Source organism: Corapipo altera, unplaced genomic scaffold (assembly GCF_003945725.1).
Source record: "Corapipo altera isolate COAL_440 unplaced genomic scaffold, ASM394572v1 106, whole genome shotgun sequence".
In the NCBI taxonomy this organism is placed as follows: domain Eukaryota; kingdom Metazoa; phylum Chordata; class Aves; order Passeriformes; family Pipridae; genus Corapipo; species Corapipo altera.
In genome coordinates, this window is record NW_020885019.1 from 464977 (window position 1) to 483614 (window position 18638).

Below are 18638 nucleotides of genomic sequence, written 5' to 3' on the forward strand. Positions count from 1 at the left end.
TGACACACATGCACACATGCGTGTGCAGAGCATGTGGGATGCGTGTGCAGGTGTGCGAGGTGGGCACGTGAAATAAGGGGTGAAATGAGGGGCAACGACATGAGGAAGGGGGGGGGGGGCTCTCTTACACCTGCCCACCGCTCCCTGTGCGTGCATCCCTGCTGTTGTCCCCTGTTGCCGCTGTGCCTCCGGCCCTTCCAGAATTCCCCCCAGGAAGCACAGGCCCCACGCGCAGCAGGTTGACAGTCGCTGGCCCTTTAAGAGCAGTGAATTGGGCGCGGTCCCTTTAAGGCGCGCGCGTCCCCTCCCTGCGCACCCCTCCCACCTCCTGGGGCGGCGCCGCCATCTTTACTGCGGGCGCGGGACACGGCACTTCCGGCGCGGCCTCAGCCCTTGCCCAAGATGGCGGCGGCGCCCGGGCGCTGACGCCACCGGTCACTTCCGGCCGGAGGGCGGCCATGGGGCGGCGAGGCCGGAGCGGGCCGTGCCGGCGGTCGAGCGGGGGGTCCCGCCCGCTGCCGAAGGTGAGGGGGCGGTGGGGCCGGGCCTGCGGAGGGGGGAGAGCTGTCTGACCGTGGTGGCTCTGCCCGGTGCGGGGCTGGCGTGGGTGGTGGCGGCGGCGGCTGAGCGAGGCCCCGAGGGGGTGCGGGGGGGCTGTGGGGAGGGACGGCGGAGCTGCAGGTGGGGAACGGGGGGGCACAGGGAGACCGGGGGGGCGCGGGTGGTGTGGGAGGGGCCGGGTACTGCGAGACCTCGACTTTGGAGGAGCCCCGGGACAGGGTCTGGAACCCCCCGGGGCTGCGGGAGCGAAGCCGCCCCGGGGCCAGGCGGGGAGACCCCCGGGACAGGGGGCTGGGGACGAGTGTGGCCCGCGCAGTGACCTTGAGCGGGTCCCTAGGCCTAGCTCTGCTCCTGTTCGCATGGCCGAGCTTTTGTAGACGAAGGACCAGCGCTGGGGCCTTCGCCCGGGGAGTAGGAGCGTGGGGGGGGACTCCTGAGTGCAGGGCTGGGGGTGCTGGAGAAGGAAGTGTCTGTGCCGCAGCGGTTACTGAGCGACAGCTGCTCCGGGGGGGTTGCGGGTTCTCGGCGAGGCTGGGGCCGGATCCTTGCTTCCCCCTGGGGTTTATATCCACAGTTTCCCCCCCCCCGGCGGTTTATATCCACAGTTCCCCCCCCGGGTTTGTATCCAGAGCTCCCCCCGAGTTTGTATTCAGAACACCACCCCCTCCTCGGCTTTGTGCCGCTTCCACCCCGGGGTGAGTTTAAGAAGTGAACGCTTAAGGACTTTGCCAGGGGAGCTGCCAGCTGGGGCTGGTGTCGTGGCACAGGGAAGGGGCTCCGGATTGGAGCCTCGCAGTGGGATTGTGGATCTCGTGCTTTCCCGCTTGGGAGCATCTCCACAGGCAACCCTGGTGAGCAGCTGGGGCTTGCTCCGGGTGGTTCCCAGGGGGTGCTGAGGCATTAACATGCTGGGCAGGACACAGCCCTGGCCAGAGGACACAAAGGCCCTGTCTCTATTTGCCAGGGAATCATCTTTAGCTTCAGCTGCAGCCAGAGCGCTTTTGGGGACTGGACTGACAGGGCAACGTTTAAAAGGGCCTTAACTGGAGCATTGTGCTAAATTGAGTTCTGTGTTCAGGAGGCTGAGGCTGTGCCCAGACTAACTAGAGGGCAGGGGACAGCCTGCTGGGTATCCCCTGCTTGGATTTCCAGACAGAAATTGAAGAAATGCTGTTCTGTGCAGGGTGAGAAGGGACCAGTGAGGGGTAGTCTGGACTGTTCCAGAGTGCAGAATTGGCTGTGGGAGCCGGGAGGGAACCTGGTGCACTGGTGCTTTGGTTTGGAGAGCAGGTGAGTTCTTGGGAGAATTTACTTGAAAGATCATCCAAGAGTTGTTGAATGGATGTGACAGGATCCCTGGATCTCTGCCCTGAGCAAGGCCCTGGTCTAAATTTCTGTAAGAATTAAATGCTCTGAGAGAAACTCTTGTGTTGGCAGAACAAGAATTGTGGCTGTGCTGGTCATCCCTGGGGATACCAGCATACCTTCCCTCTTCCACACAGGAGGGGCTTTTAGTGCCCATAGGCCCTAGGACTTTTTGTCTTTCTAGTTCAGATCCCCGGTGAGAGGAGTTATTTGTAATGAGTCCAGAGCAAATGCAGCTATTTCCTCAAGGGGTTATGGCTGAAATTCTAAACCCAAAGCACCAGAGTACATGAAACTACATAAAAATCAAGTATACTTCATTATTATTATTATTTTGTTTTCCTTATTGCAGCAATGAGAATGTTTTTTGCAGGCAGTCCTTTGCTTTCCCATGGGGAGCTTGTTTCTGTCCTTGGATGGCAGAGGAATTTGGAGTATGGACTAAACCCTCAGGCTTCACCAGGAAATTGCATTGACCAGACTTTTTTTTTTTTTAATAAAATATTGAGTTAGTGAGACTAACTTAACTTACTTAACAAGAACCAAGTTCTGTTTTCATAGGTTCTGTTTGCAGATAATTCCTGGGCAGGAAGCTTTGTGAATTAATCATGGCACTCTTAGCGAACCCAGTGATGCTATAATTGTAATTAAAGCAATCCTGGCTTTGTTTAGCCAGGCCATGGTGTTTGTTGTGCCTTATCTGCCAAGGCAATTGCTTGTAAGGATGAAGAGTAGTTCTCTTTGCATTGGTAAAAGTGTTGGACCTGGTACCCTTAGGTATTTTTAACTGCCCTGTCTGTGACAGCCTGTAATGCTGTTTGCTGCTGTTCAGCAAACATTTTCTTGGCAGACAGGCAATGAAATGGTCAGTTAATGGCACCTCCACCCCTGCCCTGCTGTAATTTCATAACTGTAGTTTCTTCTCTGTGCCAGAGGTAAATAATTTCCAGTTGTTTTGTTACTGCCTTTTAACTGAGTGGCTCTGGACCCTGTGAGCTCTCCACGGAGGCTGCAGTGGGGAGACATTTCTCACAGAATCACAGACTGGTTTGAGTTCAAAGGAACCTTAGACCTCATCTTGTCCCACAGGACACTTTCCACTAGCCCAGGTTGCTCCAAGCCCCATCCAACATGGCCTTGGACACTCCCAGGGATGAGGCAGCCACAGCTTCTCTGGGTAACCTGTGCCAGGGCCTCACCACCCTCACAGGGAAGAATTTCTGCCCCATATCCCATGTAACCCTGCCCTACAGCAGTGGGAAGCCATTCCTCCTTGTCCTGTCACCCAAGAGCTTGTCCAAAGTCCCTTTCCACCTCTCTTGGAGCCCCTTTAGGCACTGTGGAAATGTAAAATGCCCTCAAATCGATGTGTGGTGGTCACTGCCCCCCCCCTTTGAGTTCTCACTTGGTCAATCTGCTTTTAGCTGTCAGGTTGTGGGCCCCTCATTCCAGTTCCCACTCCTTACTGCAGCTCTGCTCTCCGACAGCTCAGCTCGTGCCTGGGCACACAGGAAAACACCATTTGCCAGCACCTGGAATGTAAGCTGTGATCCAACTGTAGTCAAGCCCTTCCCCAAAGTTTAGTGATCTGTTACTCCCTAACACCCCAAGGTGCCTTTTTTGATGTGGAAAGAAAGCCCTTGCAGGCAGTGAAACGATCGCTGTCGTGTTGCGTGACTCTCTGAGCTACCCTTCTCTTGCTGCCTGGCCCTGTGTGGGGGTTCCCAGAGAATTAGGGGCTTCCTGAGGGGAAGGGTCTGCTGGAGGAGGCTGAGCCAGCACCTCCCTCCTCCTCCCCCTGCCTCTGGCGCTCTGAGAATGGCCAGTGGTGGAAGGGGGGGCAGTCTGGGGGGGGTTATCAGACCAGGAGCAGTGTTGGAAGAGAGGATGAACTTTGCTCTGTAGCTGAGAAGCAGCTCAAGAGAGATCCTAGGCTGTGATTTAACCCTTTCTTTTCAGGGTATTGGTCATCAACATGGGGACTCTACGTGTCTCATTGCATTGGCCTTGTTTTCCTGCTGTTGTTCCTCTTTTCACAACTTTCTCATCCCCCTTTCCTGGCTTGCATCATCCTCCAGCTTTAGGAAGATCAGAATGGAAATGCCCGAAGAAACGTGTCTGATTTGTGCAGGGAATCTGGGAACACAAACAGAAACTTGTCACTTCCTTCTTTGTACAGAACCTGGAACTGAAATGACGTCCTGACAGCTGGGAGCATCACAGACCCGGAATGACTGGGGAGAAGCTGCTTTGGTTGGCAATCCGTGATCCTGTGTGTCCGTTGACAGGTGAGTGTGCTACTGGAGTGGTGCTCATCCTCTGGCTCTCAGCCTGCTTCCCAAAGCCTGGGAGCTTTGCTTTGCCACGGAGCAGTGTGGGCTGTGGTGGGAGCTGCTATGTGTGCGAGCTGCCGCTGGAGCCACATGAGAAGGTGTCACCACCAGCCACGTGGTAGGATCCTGCCTCCCGAGGTTACAGTCCCTCTGCTCTGCTGGCACAGTGCTGTGTGAGGGCTCGTTGTGTGCTTGAGGACAGTCAGCACAGTCTGAGGTGATGTGGGCAGCTGTAGCAAACGGGGGCTTTGTCCTCTACCCAAGGTGTCTCTCATTTCAGGTGCCGGCACTTCCCATCTGGTCAGTCAAGGCTGGAGGGCTAGGCCTGGATCTGCTCTTTACCTTTGAGGGAGATCTGGACCTCTCCTCCCACACCCCGAGGAGCCATGGAGGACAAACGCAACATCCCCATCATTGAGTGGGAGCACCTGGACAAGAGGAAATTCTACGTGTTTGGGATTTGCATGACTATGATGATCCGGGTGAGCGTTTACCCCTTCACGCTCATCCGGACGCGGCTGCAGGTTCAGAAGGGCAAGAGCCTCTACAACGGGACTTTCGATGCCTTTGTGAAAATCCTGCGGACAGAAGGGACGGCCGGGCTCTACCGTGGCTTTTTGGTGAACACCTTCACGCTGATCTCGGGGCAGTGCTATGTGACAACATACGAGCTCACTCGGAAGTACGTGTCGCGCTACAACAACAACAACGCCGTGAAGTCGCTGGTGGCTGGCGGCTCAGCCTCCCTGGTGGCCCAGAGCATCACAGTGCCCATCGATGTTATCTCCCAGCACCTCATGATGCAGAGGAAAGGGGAAAGCATGGGCAGGTTCAAGGTGCAGAGCCATGATGGCAAACGGCTTCTTGTCTTTGGTCAAACCAAGGACATCATTGTACAGATTTTCAAGGCCGATGGTTTTAGAGGCTTCTACAGAGGCTACGTGGCCTCGCTGCTCACTTATATTCCCAACAGTGCAGTCTGGTGGCCCTTCTACCACTTCTATGCTGGTAAGTGAAAGGAAGCTTGTAATGTATCTTATCCCAGGTGACCCAAAAGCCCCTCAGATCAACTCTGACACTCTGGATCCAGCGTAATTTGCTTTCTCTCTCTTGGGGTAGGAGCAGAACCTGTCATGAAGCAGAGAGAGCTATATCTGGTGTGAAGAAATTCTCCAGGTGTTGGGTGGAAGTTTAACAGAGCAGCAGTGTTTCAATGCAGAGATAAAGATGAGGGGTGTGAGGGCCAGATGACTTGAAACTGGATAGCTCTAGGCAAGAGGGGCTTGATGTGTCTGCTTTAACTTTCTCTACCCCCAATCCCAAATAATGTTCCTGCAAATGAGGAAGGCCCTCATTTGTTGTTGGGCAGAGTTTTGGAGCCACCATGTAAGTATAATCCATCTTTCAGTTCACAGGGAATCAGGGATCTCATAAGTGGCAAAAGGCCTTTGAGAGCCCCAAGTCTCATGGCAAAGGCAAACAACAGGCAGAGACAAAGGCAAAGTCTTCTGTGGGTTTGTGTCTATCAGGTCTTGCTTCAGTTTGTGTAGCTTTAAAACCGGCACCAAGTCTTGTGATGAAAAACTGCACTTAGTAGAATGTTCTCTTCTGTGGCTCAGCAATGGTACTCCTTAGGGTGTTCCCAAAGACTAAAGGTATTGGCCAGCTAAGGGTTATTTCCTCCTGGGATGATCCTTTAGATTTCTGCAGTGCAGCTTTGCTGCTGTGGTTTTTAGGCTTGTATTTACCTAATTTCTACCCAAAAGTGATGGTAATGAGTAGCTTAGGTTCTGCTGTACTGGGCTTAAAGTTTATCTTGGAGATCACCTGTTCTTCAAAATCCAGGTGTCTTGAACATCACATTTGCTTTCCAGAGTTATGGTAGCTACAGGGAGCTTTGGTTCCTCATCCCTGCTGCATTTAAAAGGCAGTGGCAGCTTTGGCTACATTTCCCAATCCTGTGTCCCTGGACGGAGCAGCACCAGGGGTCACTGAACCCTCCTTGGGCTCAAAGTGCAGTGCTGGCCCCGATTCCAGTCGTCGTTCCAGGTCAAAGAGTCACTTCCTTCCCTCCTGTCAGACGGGCACAAGCCTCCACATTATCAAAAAATAACGGAGCTTTTGGACTGTCTTCTGTACAACTTCAGCAATACAAGTGTGAGAGATTCAAATCCCATTGGCCTAGCAGCAGGAGCAGAGTGAGGATATCTGGAATGAGCACTACATGGCGCTTTTCTCCTTAGAGTTTCACAGTGGAATACTAGGGATGTCTCCTGGACAGTGTGCTTGGTGGTGACAGCTTCCTTTGTGAATCTTTGCAGACACCTTCCAATAGAGCCTTGTCTAAAGGCTTCCCCCACATTCTAAAGGGGATAGGTGTTTCCATACCCTGTTTTGGGAACATGGAAGCTCATTCTGACTGGTTTGCCCCATAGGCCTGAGAGCTAGTGTGGGAGCTGATGGGACACTGTGGGACAGAGCACTGGGAGTGTCCCATGGCTACCTAGGTGATGAGTCCTGCTCCTTGCACTGTGCTGGCTTTCTGATTGTTGCAGGAAGCAAGCACCACTTGGAGATTCCATGGGAGGAGGTGTCAGGCTGTAAATCAGGATTCTGCCCACTGCAAACCAGTTGGAATTAGGGAGTGGAGTTAAAGAACTGATAAGCAGCCACTGAAAGTCTGCAACTTTCCTCTCTCTCTGTTCCCAGAGCAGCTTTCAAGCTTGACTCCTAAAGACTGTCCCCACCTCCTCCTGCAGGCGATATCGGGGCCACTTGCAGCTGCAACAGCTTCCACACTCACCAACCCCATGGACGTGGTCAGGGCTCGGGTCCAGGTAAGAGCTCAGCCTGCCTGGCATGTCTCTGGGGTGGGGCTCGGCCTTGGCTCTCTGATCTCTGTGGTTTCAGGTGAGCTGCTCCTCTGCTTTCCCTGGGCCTTTCATCCTGGGTATCACCCACTTAATTAGCTCTCAGTGATAGCAGGAGCATCTCAGGGAGTGGGGCTGGCAGGGCTGGCCTGGCCTGCTCTATGGGCTTTCCCTTTGGAAAGGTTGTTGGAGTGGCAGACCTGTAGTCTCCAGAGTCTTCAGTTGCAGCAGAGCCCCAGCGTGCAGTCTGGCAGCTCTGTGAATGTCTGTTCTGGCATTGCAGGTGGAAGGCAAGAGCTCCATCATCCTCACCTTCAAACAGCTCATTGCAGAGGAAGGTCCCTGGGGGCTGACTAAAGGCCTCTCCGCCCGCATCATCTCAGCCACTCCTTCCACCATCGTCATCGTGGTGGGGTACGAGACGCTGAAGAAGCTGAGCCTCCGCCCGGAGCTGGTGGACTCGAGGCACTGGTAGAGGCAGCTGGTGGGAGAGAACCTTTGTGAACCCTCTGAGCTCGGACTGTCATGGGGGAGAGCCCAGGAGGAGACGCAGCTGCTGTGCCTTTGTCTCTGGCTGGTGTCGCAGCACAAGGCAGATGCAGGAGCAACTGCACTTCACCTCTTTAGGTTTGAGTGTCATACAAGTCTCTGCTGCTGGTTTTGCTTAAAACCATCAAACTGTGACCTTTGGCAACGCTGTTTGCCTGGGACAGTCCATTCCAGGTGTGTGTGAACACATCCTGGCAGGTTATTAATTCCTTTTTTTTTTTAATTAAAGACTTACTGGCTGAAGCAAAAAGCCAGTTTATTCTCTTTAAATTATTTTAATCTTTGCCAAACTTCTGAGGAGGGGAGTCCAACAGCCTGCAGCAGGGTCCTCCAGTGGGATGGCTCTGGTGGCAGTTATGCTGTGGAAAGGTGGAAGCAAAGAATAGACAAATGACTTCTCCAATTACCCACATTTATTTCAAGAAGGTGTGAGACAAGAGTAACCTGGAACCACTTCAGACCTGATTTCCCACGTTTTGAATAGATCTGTACATACTTGTTTTGTATGTTCTTGGAAAATGTTCCCTGTCTCTCACCCTCCAAACAGCGAGCAGGCCAAAGGCAAGTCAGGAGCTCAGCTGACTGGAATTAGCTGATGGCGGTTTTGACACCTAACCTGTGTTTTTATCTGTTGATATTTAATTTTTTTTTATTTTAGGGAAACTTATTTTGATTTCTGGGGAACTGAGTGGTTGTCTGTGGCCTTGTTCGATGTGTCAATCCTGCATGTTCAGGGTGGCTGTGGCCACTTCCCACCTTTAGTTAGTTTAAGCACAAAGAATGCAGTTTGGAAGTGTCCAATTGTGGTGCTACCAGCAGCCAGATGAGAACTGAATGTGGTTTGAGCTACAACTGGATGCAAGGTGGGGAAGGAAAACCTTGTGCTGGCTTTTGATCCAGTTCAAACCTGACTGGTATGTTCATATTGAATAAGAAGTGATGGTTCGCTAATACTTTGAGAGTTTAAATCCTGCTCATCCTGTTTGGGAAGGGCAAGGACAATGCTTTGCACACTTGCTGGATCAGAATCCTGAGCTATGGTCTGTATATTTTACCAGGTAAAAGCTTCTGGGGGATAAAACCAGAGGCTGCTCTTCGGGGAGGGGGAGGGAAGGGATTGTTTGACTGCACTGTGCTGCTCTGGGTGGTTGGGATTTGCCTCATGCTGCCAGCCCACACGTGGTGCTCATCCCAGTTCACCATGTCCAGGAAGTGTGGGATCCACCTCTGGTCACAGACATGCACCGCCTCCATCCCTCTTGCTGCCGTGACCAGGAATTCTGGTCAAGGTGTTGATCTTGCTGACCTGTGGCTGCTGCTGGGCTCCTCTGGGCCATCTCTTACCCTGGGACTCGTTGGGCGTGGCTCTGCCCTTCATCCCAACATCGTGGTTCTGCCTGGCAGGGACTGGACTTGCCACCATGTCTGCCGGAGGTGGAACGAGTGCTGTGGTGGGAGACACTTCTCTGCTGAAGGACAGAGTTCTAAGGTGCAGTGCTGTGATGGGGCTTTGGGTGAGTCATCAAAGGCCCCTTCATCCCACCTTTATTTCCTGCAGTGCTCAGTAAGGCAGCAGGTGCCGGGACTGCAGGCAAAGCTATTGCAGCAGCACCTTCTGCACCTGCCCCGTTGCCTGTTTGGTGGTTAAAAGTTGACACCAGTCAGCTCTTGCTGTAATAGGAGATTCTGCTCTGAAAAACAGAACAGCAGCACCCCAGCTCACAGGGGTGTCCCTGCTCTCACACCACAGCGGGACTGACACCGATATTAACAGGAACAATGACAGTCGGACCCTGCCAAGGGCAGCGGGGCCAGTCCTGGTGTGTGGCGTGGCGGGTTGGTGGCACCGGCATGGGGAGACACTTGTGAGCTTAATGTTTCTCTCATAACCAGCAAAGATCTTGACAACTAATAAACTTCTGAGACCCAAGTCTGAGTTTAAGTGTGTGAGTACTTGTGCCAGGGGAGACTCTGCTGCTTTCTGTTGTGTCACAGCTGTGCTTACTCGGGTTTTGCCCTCTGCCTTTGGAGTAGGACTAGGAGGAACCTGACCTGCCTGAGAAAGCAGTGACAGTGGCTGCACAATGGAAAGAGAGTCCAGAGTACATGGAGCACCCGAAACATCAGGTCAGACTCCCCTGACGACACAGGGTTGGTTCTGGTTGGCTCTTGCAAAGGGAAATGTCACTTTTTCTCTCTCTCTCTCTCTCTCTCTCTCTCTCTCTCTCTCTCTCTCTCTCTCTCGGCTGAACTTGGCTACTTCTTCTCCCGCTGAATTCTTCAGGCTTGATCGTTTTAAATTAAAAGATTGAGTACCCAGGGGCAGGGAAAGAGGGTGTTTCCAGGGTGGTTGGGAGAGAGAGGAAGGATTTGCTGCTCTGGTTCAAGGCCCAGAGCTGAAAGGAGGTTGTAGCCAGGTGAGGGTCCATCTCTACTCCCAGGAAACCAGCAGTAGGACAGGAGGGCACAGCCTTAAGCTGTGCCAGGAGAGGCTGAGGTCGGATATTAGGAGGAAGTTCTTTACAGAGAGTGACCAGACATTGCAATGGGCTGCCCAGGGAGGTGGTAGAGTCACTGTCCTTGGAGGTGTTTAAGAACAGACTCGATGTGGCACTCGGTGCCACAGTCTCGTTGACAAGGTGGTGTTAGGTCAAAGGTTGGACTTGATGAGACCATTTCTAACCTAGCTGATTCTGTGATTTTATCGGAGTGGTTTTGACACGTTTTGGGTTTGAGCCGCTCGGGCCCGGCATGGGGAGGCCCCGCCCACCACCGGGCCCCGCCCACACGTCAGAGGGCCCGCCCACTGCCCCTCCGCCCCGGGCGCGCTCCCCTTCCCGCGCTGGCAGCCTGCGGGGGCGGAGCCCCACACCCCGACCAATGGGAGCGGCGGGGGCGGCAGCCAATAGGCGGCGGCGGCGGTGCGAGAGCGCGGCCATGGCGGCAGCGGGCGGCGATGGAGGCGCGGCGGCGGTGGCGGCAGCTGAGGGCGATGGCGGCGGCGGCGCTGGCCTGGCCGTGCCCGCGGCCCCAGGCCGCGCCCACGTGTTCTCCACCGTGGTGGACACGTTCCTGGAGAAGCTAGTGACCGCCGGGAGGTGAGGCGGGAGCGGTGGACGGCCGGGAGGCGCCTGCCGGAACTCCGGCCCCGACACTGCCCCTGACCCCTCGCTCTTGCAGCTACCAGAGATTCGCCAGCTGCTACCGCTGCTTCTACAAGGTGCAGCCCCAGCTGACCAGGAGCATCTACGATCAGTTCATCTCTCAGCTGCAGTCGTCCATCAAGGTGAAGGGGGGAGCGGGCCCAGGGGGGCTGCGGAGGGGATTGGAGTCTCCAGAGAGGCTTCAAACTCCCTGTGAAAAAAGCACTGAACGCGTCGGTTTTAAAGGAAGCAAATGCGTTTCTTGAATGGTAAAAACAGAAAGCTGAGGCAGCTCCCCAAACTTCTCTGTCTTTCCCTGAAAGAGCTGTAGAATCGTTAAGGTTGGAAAAGAGCCTGAAGACCATTAGGTCCAACTGCTCCCCCAGGGCCATCACCCATATCCCCAGGTGCCACATCCATACGTTTGTTAAATCCCTCCAGGGATGGAGACTCAATCCCTGGTGATTCCCAGGATGGAGCCTTCATCCAGGGCAAAGCTGGAGAGACTTTGGACAAAGGCTGGGAGTGCCAGGACAAGGGGGAATGGTTCCCACTGCCAGAGGGCAGGGTTAGATGAGATATTGGGAAGAAATCATTCCCTTTGAGTGTGGGGAGGCCCTGGCACAGGTTGCTCAGATAAGCTGTGGCTGCCCCATCCCTGGAAGTGTTCAAGGCCAGGTTGGATGGGGCTTGGAGCAACCTGGGCTAGTGGAAGGTGTCCCTGGCCATGGCAGGGGGTGAAACTGGATGAGCTCTAAGATTCCTTCTGACCCAAACCATTCCCTGGTTCCATGCCCAACGAGGGCTCACAAGTGGTGCCTGTGTTTGGGTCCTGCTGAATTGCCTCTCATGTCCTTCCTTTGCAGGAGGAGATCGAGGAGATAAAAAACGAAGGGAATCTGGAGGGGCTTTTTAACTCACTGGATAAGATCGTGGAGGAGGCGAAGGACCAGAAAGAACCAGCATGGTACAGATGGGGAGCAGAGGGATCCATGTTCCTGCAGGGCAATGTGGGGGTCCTGGGTGACATTTGGATGCTGCAGGGAGGGTCTGAAACCTGCTGTATCTCTACAGCAACATGACTGGGCGTAACCACCCAAAAATTAGTTAAATTTATGCCTCTCTGGGTCAGAGATCCATCTCTCTGAGCTTCCTCAACACAGGGAGGTCAGTGCCTCTGCAGAAAACCCAATTCTGGCTGATCTGAAGGGCTGATGGGATGTTTTGGACTCAGCTCCTGTCCAACAGCAGAGCTTCTCTGGGCCCCTGGCCCGATGCCTCGGCAGGTGCTGCAGATACCAGCCTGGAAATGGGCCGGGGCTGTGAACCAGCAGCATCAGGGGGTTGTGTTTCTGTTGGGAAGGTGAATCACATCCTGCCTGCTCCAGGCCTCTGCTCCTGGTTGGGTTTGGGGAACTCCCCATTCCCTCCCAGGGGGTTCCCACTCTGACTGTCCTTGGCTCCCGGTGCCGGAGGAGCTGCAGAGCTACTCTGGTCTGGCAGCAGCTCGGGGTCAGATTGGGGGGGGATGCACTGCTGGGTGGGATCGCTGCTCTCTGGCTGCTCCAGGTGCCGGTGTGTCCCCAGGCGCCCCAGTGGGATCCCAGAGGAGGATGTCCGAAGTGCCCTGGTGCCCTACCTGCTGAAGCACCGCTCCTACCTGCGCAAGGTGCTCGGGGAGAAGGAGGAGGAGAACAGGAAGGTGGCCAAGTCTGTGCTGGCAGGGCGGGACAGGATTGCAGAGCTGCAGCAGCTCATCCAGGCTCGCAAACAAGCCTGGCAGGTAAAAACAGATAAAACCCTTCTCCTCACAGCACCAGCCCAAGGGAGGCTCGATGGTGCCCAGCTGGTGAACGACATTTAAACCCTCCACTTCTCCAAGGCCTCCCCAGCAGCCAAGTCCTGCTGAAACTGGAGGCCTGGGCATTTTCTCTGGACGTCTCAGCTGCTTTTCCCTTTGCACTGGGTGGGATATGAGCTGTTCCCACCGGAGAGGAGGGAGTTGTGTTCTGTGTGTGCAGGGGACAGCAATGTGTGTGACACACTCAACCCTGAGTGGGGAGCCGCATCCTGCTGAGCTCTGCATGTTGTTTCCCTTCCAGGCGATTGGTAAAGAGCAGCGAGAGCTCATCACGACATTCCAGGAGCCCCAGTGAGGCCGTGGGGAGTCTCCCAGGTGGGATGTGCTCAGCCCCCCAAACTCAGAACTGCCCCATCAGGCCACTGCCCTGGGACTGGAAAAGCTGGCACAATCTGATCTGATTTGGTGAAGAAACAAAAAAGAATACATTGGGATCTTTGGAAACAGATGGCAGTTCCCTATTCCCCGCTCTGCTCGACAAGGAGGAGAGTCCCAAGAGTGTGTGTATGCTCACCTGGTCCCTCCCTGCTGTGACAGCCCTGATTCCAGCTACTAAAGCCACATTTCGGGCCTTGTAGGTATTTTAGCTGCATGTTAGACAAAAACCAGTGCCTTGTGCCCCAAGCTGGGCTATGGCCAGGCCTGAGGAGCCTGGGAGCAGGAGCACATGCAGCCCAGGGCAGGTTCCAGCTGCCACAGCCCGTGAGGCAGCCGACGTTCTTGCCCGTGTTTGCCGGTTCCTTCAGTCTCTGTGTGCTCACGGACGTGGCAGCAGCTACTCCTCCAAGTCCCTCCTTGCCGTTTATTTTGTTTTCCCAAGTTATTCTCCAGCCCTGCTCCCCTTCCAGCAGCATGAGGGATCTGGGCATGTGCTGTTGGCATGCAGGGTTTGGAACGGCCTTGCCTCAGCTCCATGGGCTTATGGCACAGGGGGTTTAATGTTTCCCTGTGGAACCTCCTGGAACCAAACTGATTTTACCCATCCGGAGTTGTCTGTTATGGCCTCGTTGGAAGTTTGCCTGGCTGGGAAAGTGAGGGCTCCCGGGATCTGCCTGGTGAAGCCCCACGAACGACAAAGTGTCTTCAGTGTGGAGGAAAGGTCATCCCTTGAGTCTGGGCAGGGAATGAGGAAAGTCCCCTGAGGACTGAGGGGGCAGCCCTGTTCGGCAGCCACTGAGGGCAGCAGGTTCCAGGTCACCTGTCTGGGACATCCCCAGGGAGAGGCCGTGCCCTGGGACAAACCCAGAGCAGCAGCGGCCGTTCGCACCACGCCCTGGCCTCTTTGCAATTAGAGCCCTGGACGGAGCGGCTGCTGCAGTTTCCCCTCGCTGTGCTGGAATCTGAATAAATTGGGGCTGTTGTTCGTGGCTTGGCTCACTTGGCCCACTTACTCTGTACTTTATGGGTTTGTCTGACAGGCTCTAGGGTCAGCATTTCTCTCCTCCTCCTCCTCCACCCCAAAGCCTCCAGTTCCGCTTTTCAAGACAGGGCTGGGATTTATAGGATCTGAAAGCGGTCAGGATCCCAAATAGGAATCTCACCCAGTGGCCCCAAGGAATCCCATGGCCCAGAGCCCTCCTGGAGTTAAACAGGAGCAAAACGGGGGTGGGTGAGCACCCAGACACTGCTGGGGTCTGGGGGAGAGGAGCATGTGAAAGGATGGATAGATGCGAGAAGTTCTGCTGGTCCAGCTGTCCCACTCCCCTGCACAGGGCCAGAAGCACTAATTTTGTTCTGGAAAAGCCCTGTTTATGGGTTTTTAGAGATGCTGGACCTCTCTCAGGTCCTGCTTTTGGGACCAGCTGCTGCTCTGGCCATGCAGCCTGTAGGATGTGACATGGGAGAGCTGCATGAGACCAAGGGTACAGGCACCTGCCTGCTCGCCCTCCTCCTGGGACACAGCACAACACTACCAGAGGAGGAGCATGTACCGGTCCCCAAAAAATGGGCCAACAAGTCCTCACTGGCCCTGCACAGGGAGGAAAACCCCACAGGTTTTGTCAGGAAAGTGTACTGGTGTGGCAGCAGCCTGCTGGGATCCAACAGTGGGAAGGGGGACAGGGTAGTTAGTGGGGGACTGGGAGTTTCCCAGTGCCCCATTGCCTGTCCCAGGGGTCACAGGGTGCTGCCAGGCCGGCAGGGCTGGGCCCACCAGGAAATCCCCCTTGGCCTGGGGGTGTGTTTCCCTCCCTTTGTGGGCTCTGACCAGGCACGAGGGGACCAAGTTCATCCCAAACCACAATTGCCATCTGTTCTGGCAGCTCCGGCCGCGGCGGATGTGCTGGAAATAACCCTGGTGGGGCTGTGGCCTCCCCTTGCTGGGGCTGCAGCACCCTATAAATCCGCTCAGGCAGCCGGGGATGCAGCAAGCCCAGCGCAGGGAGGCACCATGAAGCCCCTCGTGCTGCTGACCCTGCTGGCCCTGCTCACCCTCGGCGTGTGCCGCAGAGGTACCCGTGTGTCCGGGGATGATGGGGCTGGGGGTGGACCGTGCCCTGGGAAAGGCTCTGGTGGGAGCAAAGGGACTGGGAGAGATTTGCTGAGCCCTGGGGCAGCAGGGGTACGGGGCTGGAGCAGAGAGATGGGGAGCAGGATGTCCTTGGACAGGCTGGGGAGTCTCAGTGATGGGTCTGAGCCTCCAAAGGAGGAGTGAAGTGAGGGCAGGAGCCTGCACGGGACCTTCCCGAGCCCACCCACTGCTCCTTGTCACCTCTAGCTGCCGATCGCTCCACCAGCGCCGACGACTCTCCCAGCTCTGAAGGTGAGTGACCACGGCCATGTTGCCCCCGCTGTCCCAGGGACGGGGGGGCACAACCCCCCTGACTCACTGCGCTGTCCCCTCAGCTTTCATCTCCAGGCGTGCCAGTGCCCAGGTGGTCCAGAGGCAGAAGCGGAATTACGGCTATGGCAGGTAGTGCTCGGTCCTGGGCCAGGGCTCACAGCCCCCAGGTGACACTGAGGGGGTCCCCGCTGGCTCGGCCCCTCTCCAGGAGCCTCCAGCCCCCACGGGACCCCCCAACACTCCCCTGAGTTCCCCGTCTGTCTCAGCAGCGTCTATGCAGCCCCGCCGGACCCGCTGGAGGCGAAGCGTGAGGTGTGCGAGCTCAGCCCCGACTGTGACGAGCTGGCCGACCAGGTCGGTTTGCAGGAGGCGTATCGGCGCTACTACGGCTTCGTGTAGCCCCCGCCGCCCTCTGGCCGCGCTGCGGGGCAGGGGCTGAGCTCTGAGCACCCCTCACCCCCCTCTTTACACCCTCTCTGTTAGCCCTGAAAAGAAATAAATGCATATTGTGGAGCCAGTTCCTTCCCGGGCTGGGGGGGTGGGGGGTGGGAGGCTTCAGTGGACGTGCCCCATGTCCCCCCACCCCACACGGCTGAGGACCTCTGGACCACCTCCTTGTCCCCTCTCAGGCTCCACGGTGGAGCGATGTCACCACACCTGGATCCTGTCCCTGGCAATGAGGAACCCAGTGCTGCACCACCATTATTCCAGTTTATTTTAAAGCTGCTTCTCCCAAGCATGGGGTTGTGGGGGACAGCAGGGCTTCTCTGTGCACCCCAGGGTCCTGCACCCTGCCCAGCTATGGGGCTTCTGTCACAAACCACCCTAATTACTCATTAACCCTGACACACACACACGTGCACACACTACTGAGTCCCCATGTAGGGTGATGTATCATCCCTGCCCCAAATTCATGGAATCACAGCTGGTTTGTGTTGGAAGAGACCTGAAAGCTCATCTTGTTCCACCTCTCCCTGCCATGGGCAGGGACACCTTCCACTATCCCAAGTTGCTCCAAGCCCCGTCCAACCTGGTCTTGAACACTTCCAGGGATGGAGCAGCCACAGCTTCTCTGGGCAACCTGTGCCAGGGCCTCCCCACCCACCTCCTGCACCCATCTCCCAGTTCACCTCCTGCCACAGCCCCTGGAGTCCTGTGGGACAAGACCACTGGCCCATGCTCAGCCAGGGGACAACCCCATCAACCTCTGCTCCCACCACTTGCAGCCTCTGCCAGTCTTCCACACCTTTCCCTGAGCCCAAACCTGTCAGTTCTGCCTCCAGCCCTGTGCATGCAGCCCCTGGGGCTGATACCGAGCAGTGACCATGCTGCAGCAAGACATGGACACACAGGCACAGACACAGAGACACACAGACATGTTCCGGCAGCTTGCCACCTTGGCTTTGGGCCTAAGCAATGGGAACCACCAAGAGGACCACACAGCTGAGAAGGAGGAAACCTACAGCCCCAATTTCCTTACCCCAAACATACTGGGAGTAGCAGGAGAGGCCAGTGCAGACAAAGGAGTTCAAAGCAAAGGACAAAGTATCAGTGCCAAAAGCTGCTGCCTCAGTGGTTCACCATCGTGGAGGCACTGTAGGCAAACATCGAGGTGCTGGCAGCTCCCTGCCCCATCCGCACCCCTGTGCCAGCCCCTCTTCACAGAGCTCCCCCAGGCCAGAGGGACCAAGGGCTCTGCAATTGTAGAAGCAGCAGATGTGGCAGGCGGGTGCTGACATGGAGCTGAAGGTGTGGGTGCAGCTGGAGGGGAAGGGGTAGAGGCAGAGCAGCAGGTAGACGAGCCGGGGCTGAGGGTGGGGCTCCTGGCAGAGCTCTAGGGAGGAGGAGAGCACCAGGAAGTGCCACACGAAATACCTGTGAGGGCAGAGCATGTTTTGGGGTGAGCTCCATCCCAGTTCCTTCTCCTGATCTCTGTCCCTGTCTTTCTCCTTGTCCCCATCTCCATCTACATCCCCTCTTCACCCCCAGCCCTGTTCCCAGCCCTGTCCCCATCTCCATGGCTGTCCCTTGCCCCCATTCCCATCTCCATCCTTTTGTCACTCCCATCCTTGTCTCTGTCCCCATCCCATCTCCATCCTCATCCCTGTCACTATCCTGTATTCCCACGCTCATCACCACTCCTATTCCCATCCTCATCTCCATCCCTGTCCCATCCCCACCAGGTCAGCAGGAAGTGTGCCCAGATGCAACTGTCTCGTTCTTCATCTGAAAGGAGCTGAGGGCACAGCCATGGGCTGAGCTCTTGGGGTGCCGCTATCCTGACATGATCCCACTCTCCCAGAAGATCTGTGGGGACATTAGGGCTGGCCAGGGAACATCCCAGGGAGGGTGGGGCAGCCCAAGATCTGCTGTGAGGTTATGGTGGGTGGGAAAACTGAGGCAGGGTGGGCTGGGAGTATCTCCCAGCTGGAGCAAGGCTGGATGGGGAGTCCAGATGATTTCCCACCTCGAATGAGGGAACTGGGGAAAGAATCCTGGCGGCAGAGCCTCCTTCCCCCAGCCACACCTTGTGGACCCTGAAGATCTGAGGCAGCTTTACCAGCAGCATCCCGGGGCCGCGGTGCTTAGGGCGGGGAGGGATTGGGGCTCGGGGCTGCAGGAGCCAGGACGGACACGCCCTAGAAGGCTCTCGGCTTTTTTCCAGGGTTGTGCCCAGCAAAGTTCACTCTCTGACTCTTTCAGAGAGCCACGGGCTAGGCAAGATCAAGATCCCAGGCCCAGGATAGGGGGAGCATGGTGGGGCCATGGGTGGGTGCTGGCAGCTCTCAGGTGGGCTGCAGGAAAGAGCCAGATTCTGCCTCATCCTCGTGGAGGCTCCCAGCCCTGGGGATGTCCCAGGCAGACGCAGCCTTAGGGCAAGGCCACCATGGCAGAGATGAGCCCACTCAAATACCCTGGAGACAGGACCCCTCACCGTGCAGGGGGAGTTACCCCCGGTGTGCTGCAGGGCTTGGATGAGGGCACAGGAACCTCCACCGCTGGAGGGGCCATTGTAAAGTGGCTCCGGGCACCGGATCTTAAATTGCCACCGAACTGGGAGAGCTGGGGCAGGCGACGGATCCGAGTGCAGGTCCACGCAGGGACTCTCATAAACACCCAGCTGGGTCCCACCAGAGGAGACCTGGGAGGGGAGAGGTGGAAAACTCAAAAGTC

General features: G+C 56.2%; 3 protein-coding genes across 5 annotated transcripts; all 3 read left to right on the forward strand.

The window, feature by feature from the left end:
* The first annotated feature begins 400 nt into the window (after window positions 1-400).
* SLC25A44 (solute carrier family 25 member 44) lies at window positions 401-9608 on the forward strand. Of its 2 annotated transcripts, none has more exons than XM_027667760.1 (5): window positions 401-524; window positions 4106-4214; window positions 4540-5267; window positions 6969-7096; window positions 7413-9608. In XM_027667760.1, the coding sequence occupies exons 3-5, from the start codon at window positions 4646-4648 to the stop codon at window positions 7602-7604; spliced, it is 942 nt and encodes a 313-aa protein (XP_027523561.1). In that variant the 5' UTR covers window positions 401-524; window positions 4106-4214; window positions 4540-4645; the 3' UTR covers window positions 7605-9608. The 2 variants fall into 2 exon arrangements, with proteins under 2 accessions (XP_027523561.1, XP_027523562.1); XM_027667761.1 differs by having other exon boundaries at window positions 7019-7096; window positions 7413-7602.
* An 821-nt stretch (window positions 9609-10429) lies between these two features.
* PMF1 (polyamine modulated factor 1) lies at window positions 10430-14049 on the forward strand. The gene is made up of 5 exons (XM_027667746.1): window positions 10430-10776; window positions 10859-10964; window positions 11688-11788; window positions 12409-12604; window positions 12924-14049. Exons 1-5 carry the CDS (start codon window positions 10430-10432, stop codon window positions 12975-12977), a joined length of 804 nt encoding a protein of 267 aa, XP_027523547.1. The 3' UTR covers window positions 12978-14049.
* A 113-nt stretch (window positions 14050-14162) lies between these two features.
* BGLAP (bone gamma-carboxyglutamate protein) lies at window positions 14163-15944 on the forward strand. Of its 2 annotated transcripts, none has more exons than XM_027667762.1 (4): window positions 14163-15132; window positions 15399-15443; window positions 15527-15593; window positions 15731-15944. In XM_027667762.1, exons 1-4 carry the CDS (start codon window positions 14448-14450, stop codon window positions 15861-15863), a joined length of 930 nt encoding a protein of 309 aa, XP_027523563.1. In that variant the 5' UTR covers window positions 14163-14447; the 3' UTR covers window positions 15864-15944. The 2 variants fall into 2 exon arrangements, with proteins under 2 accessions (XP_027523563.1, XP_027523564.1); XM_027667763.1 differs by having other exon boundaries at window positions 15734-15944.
* Window positions 15945-18638: the final 2694 nt, after the last annotated feature.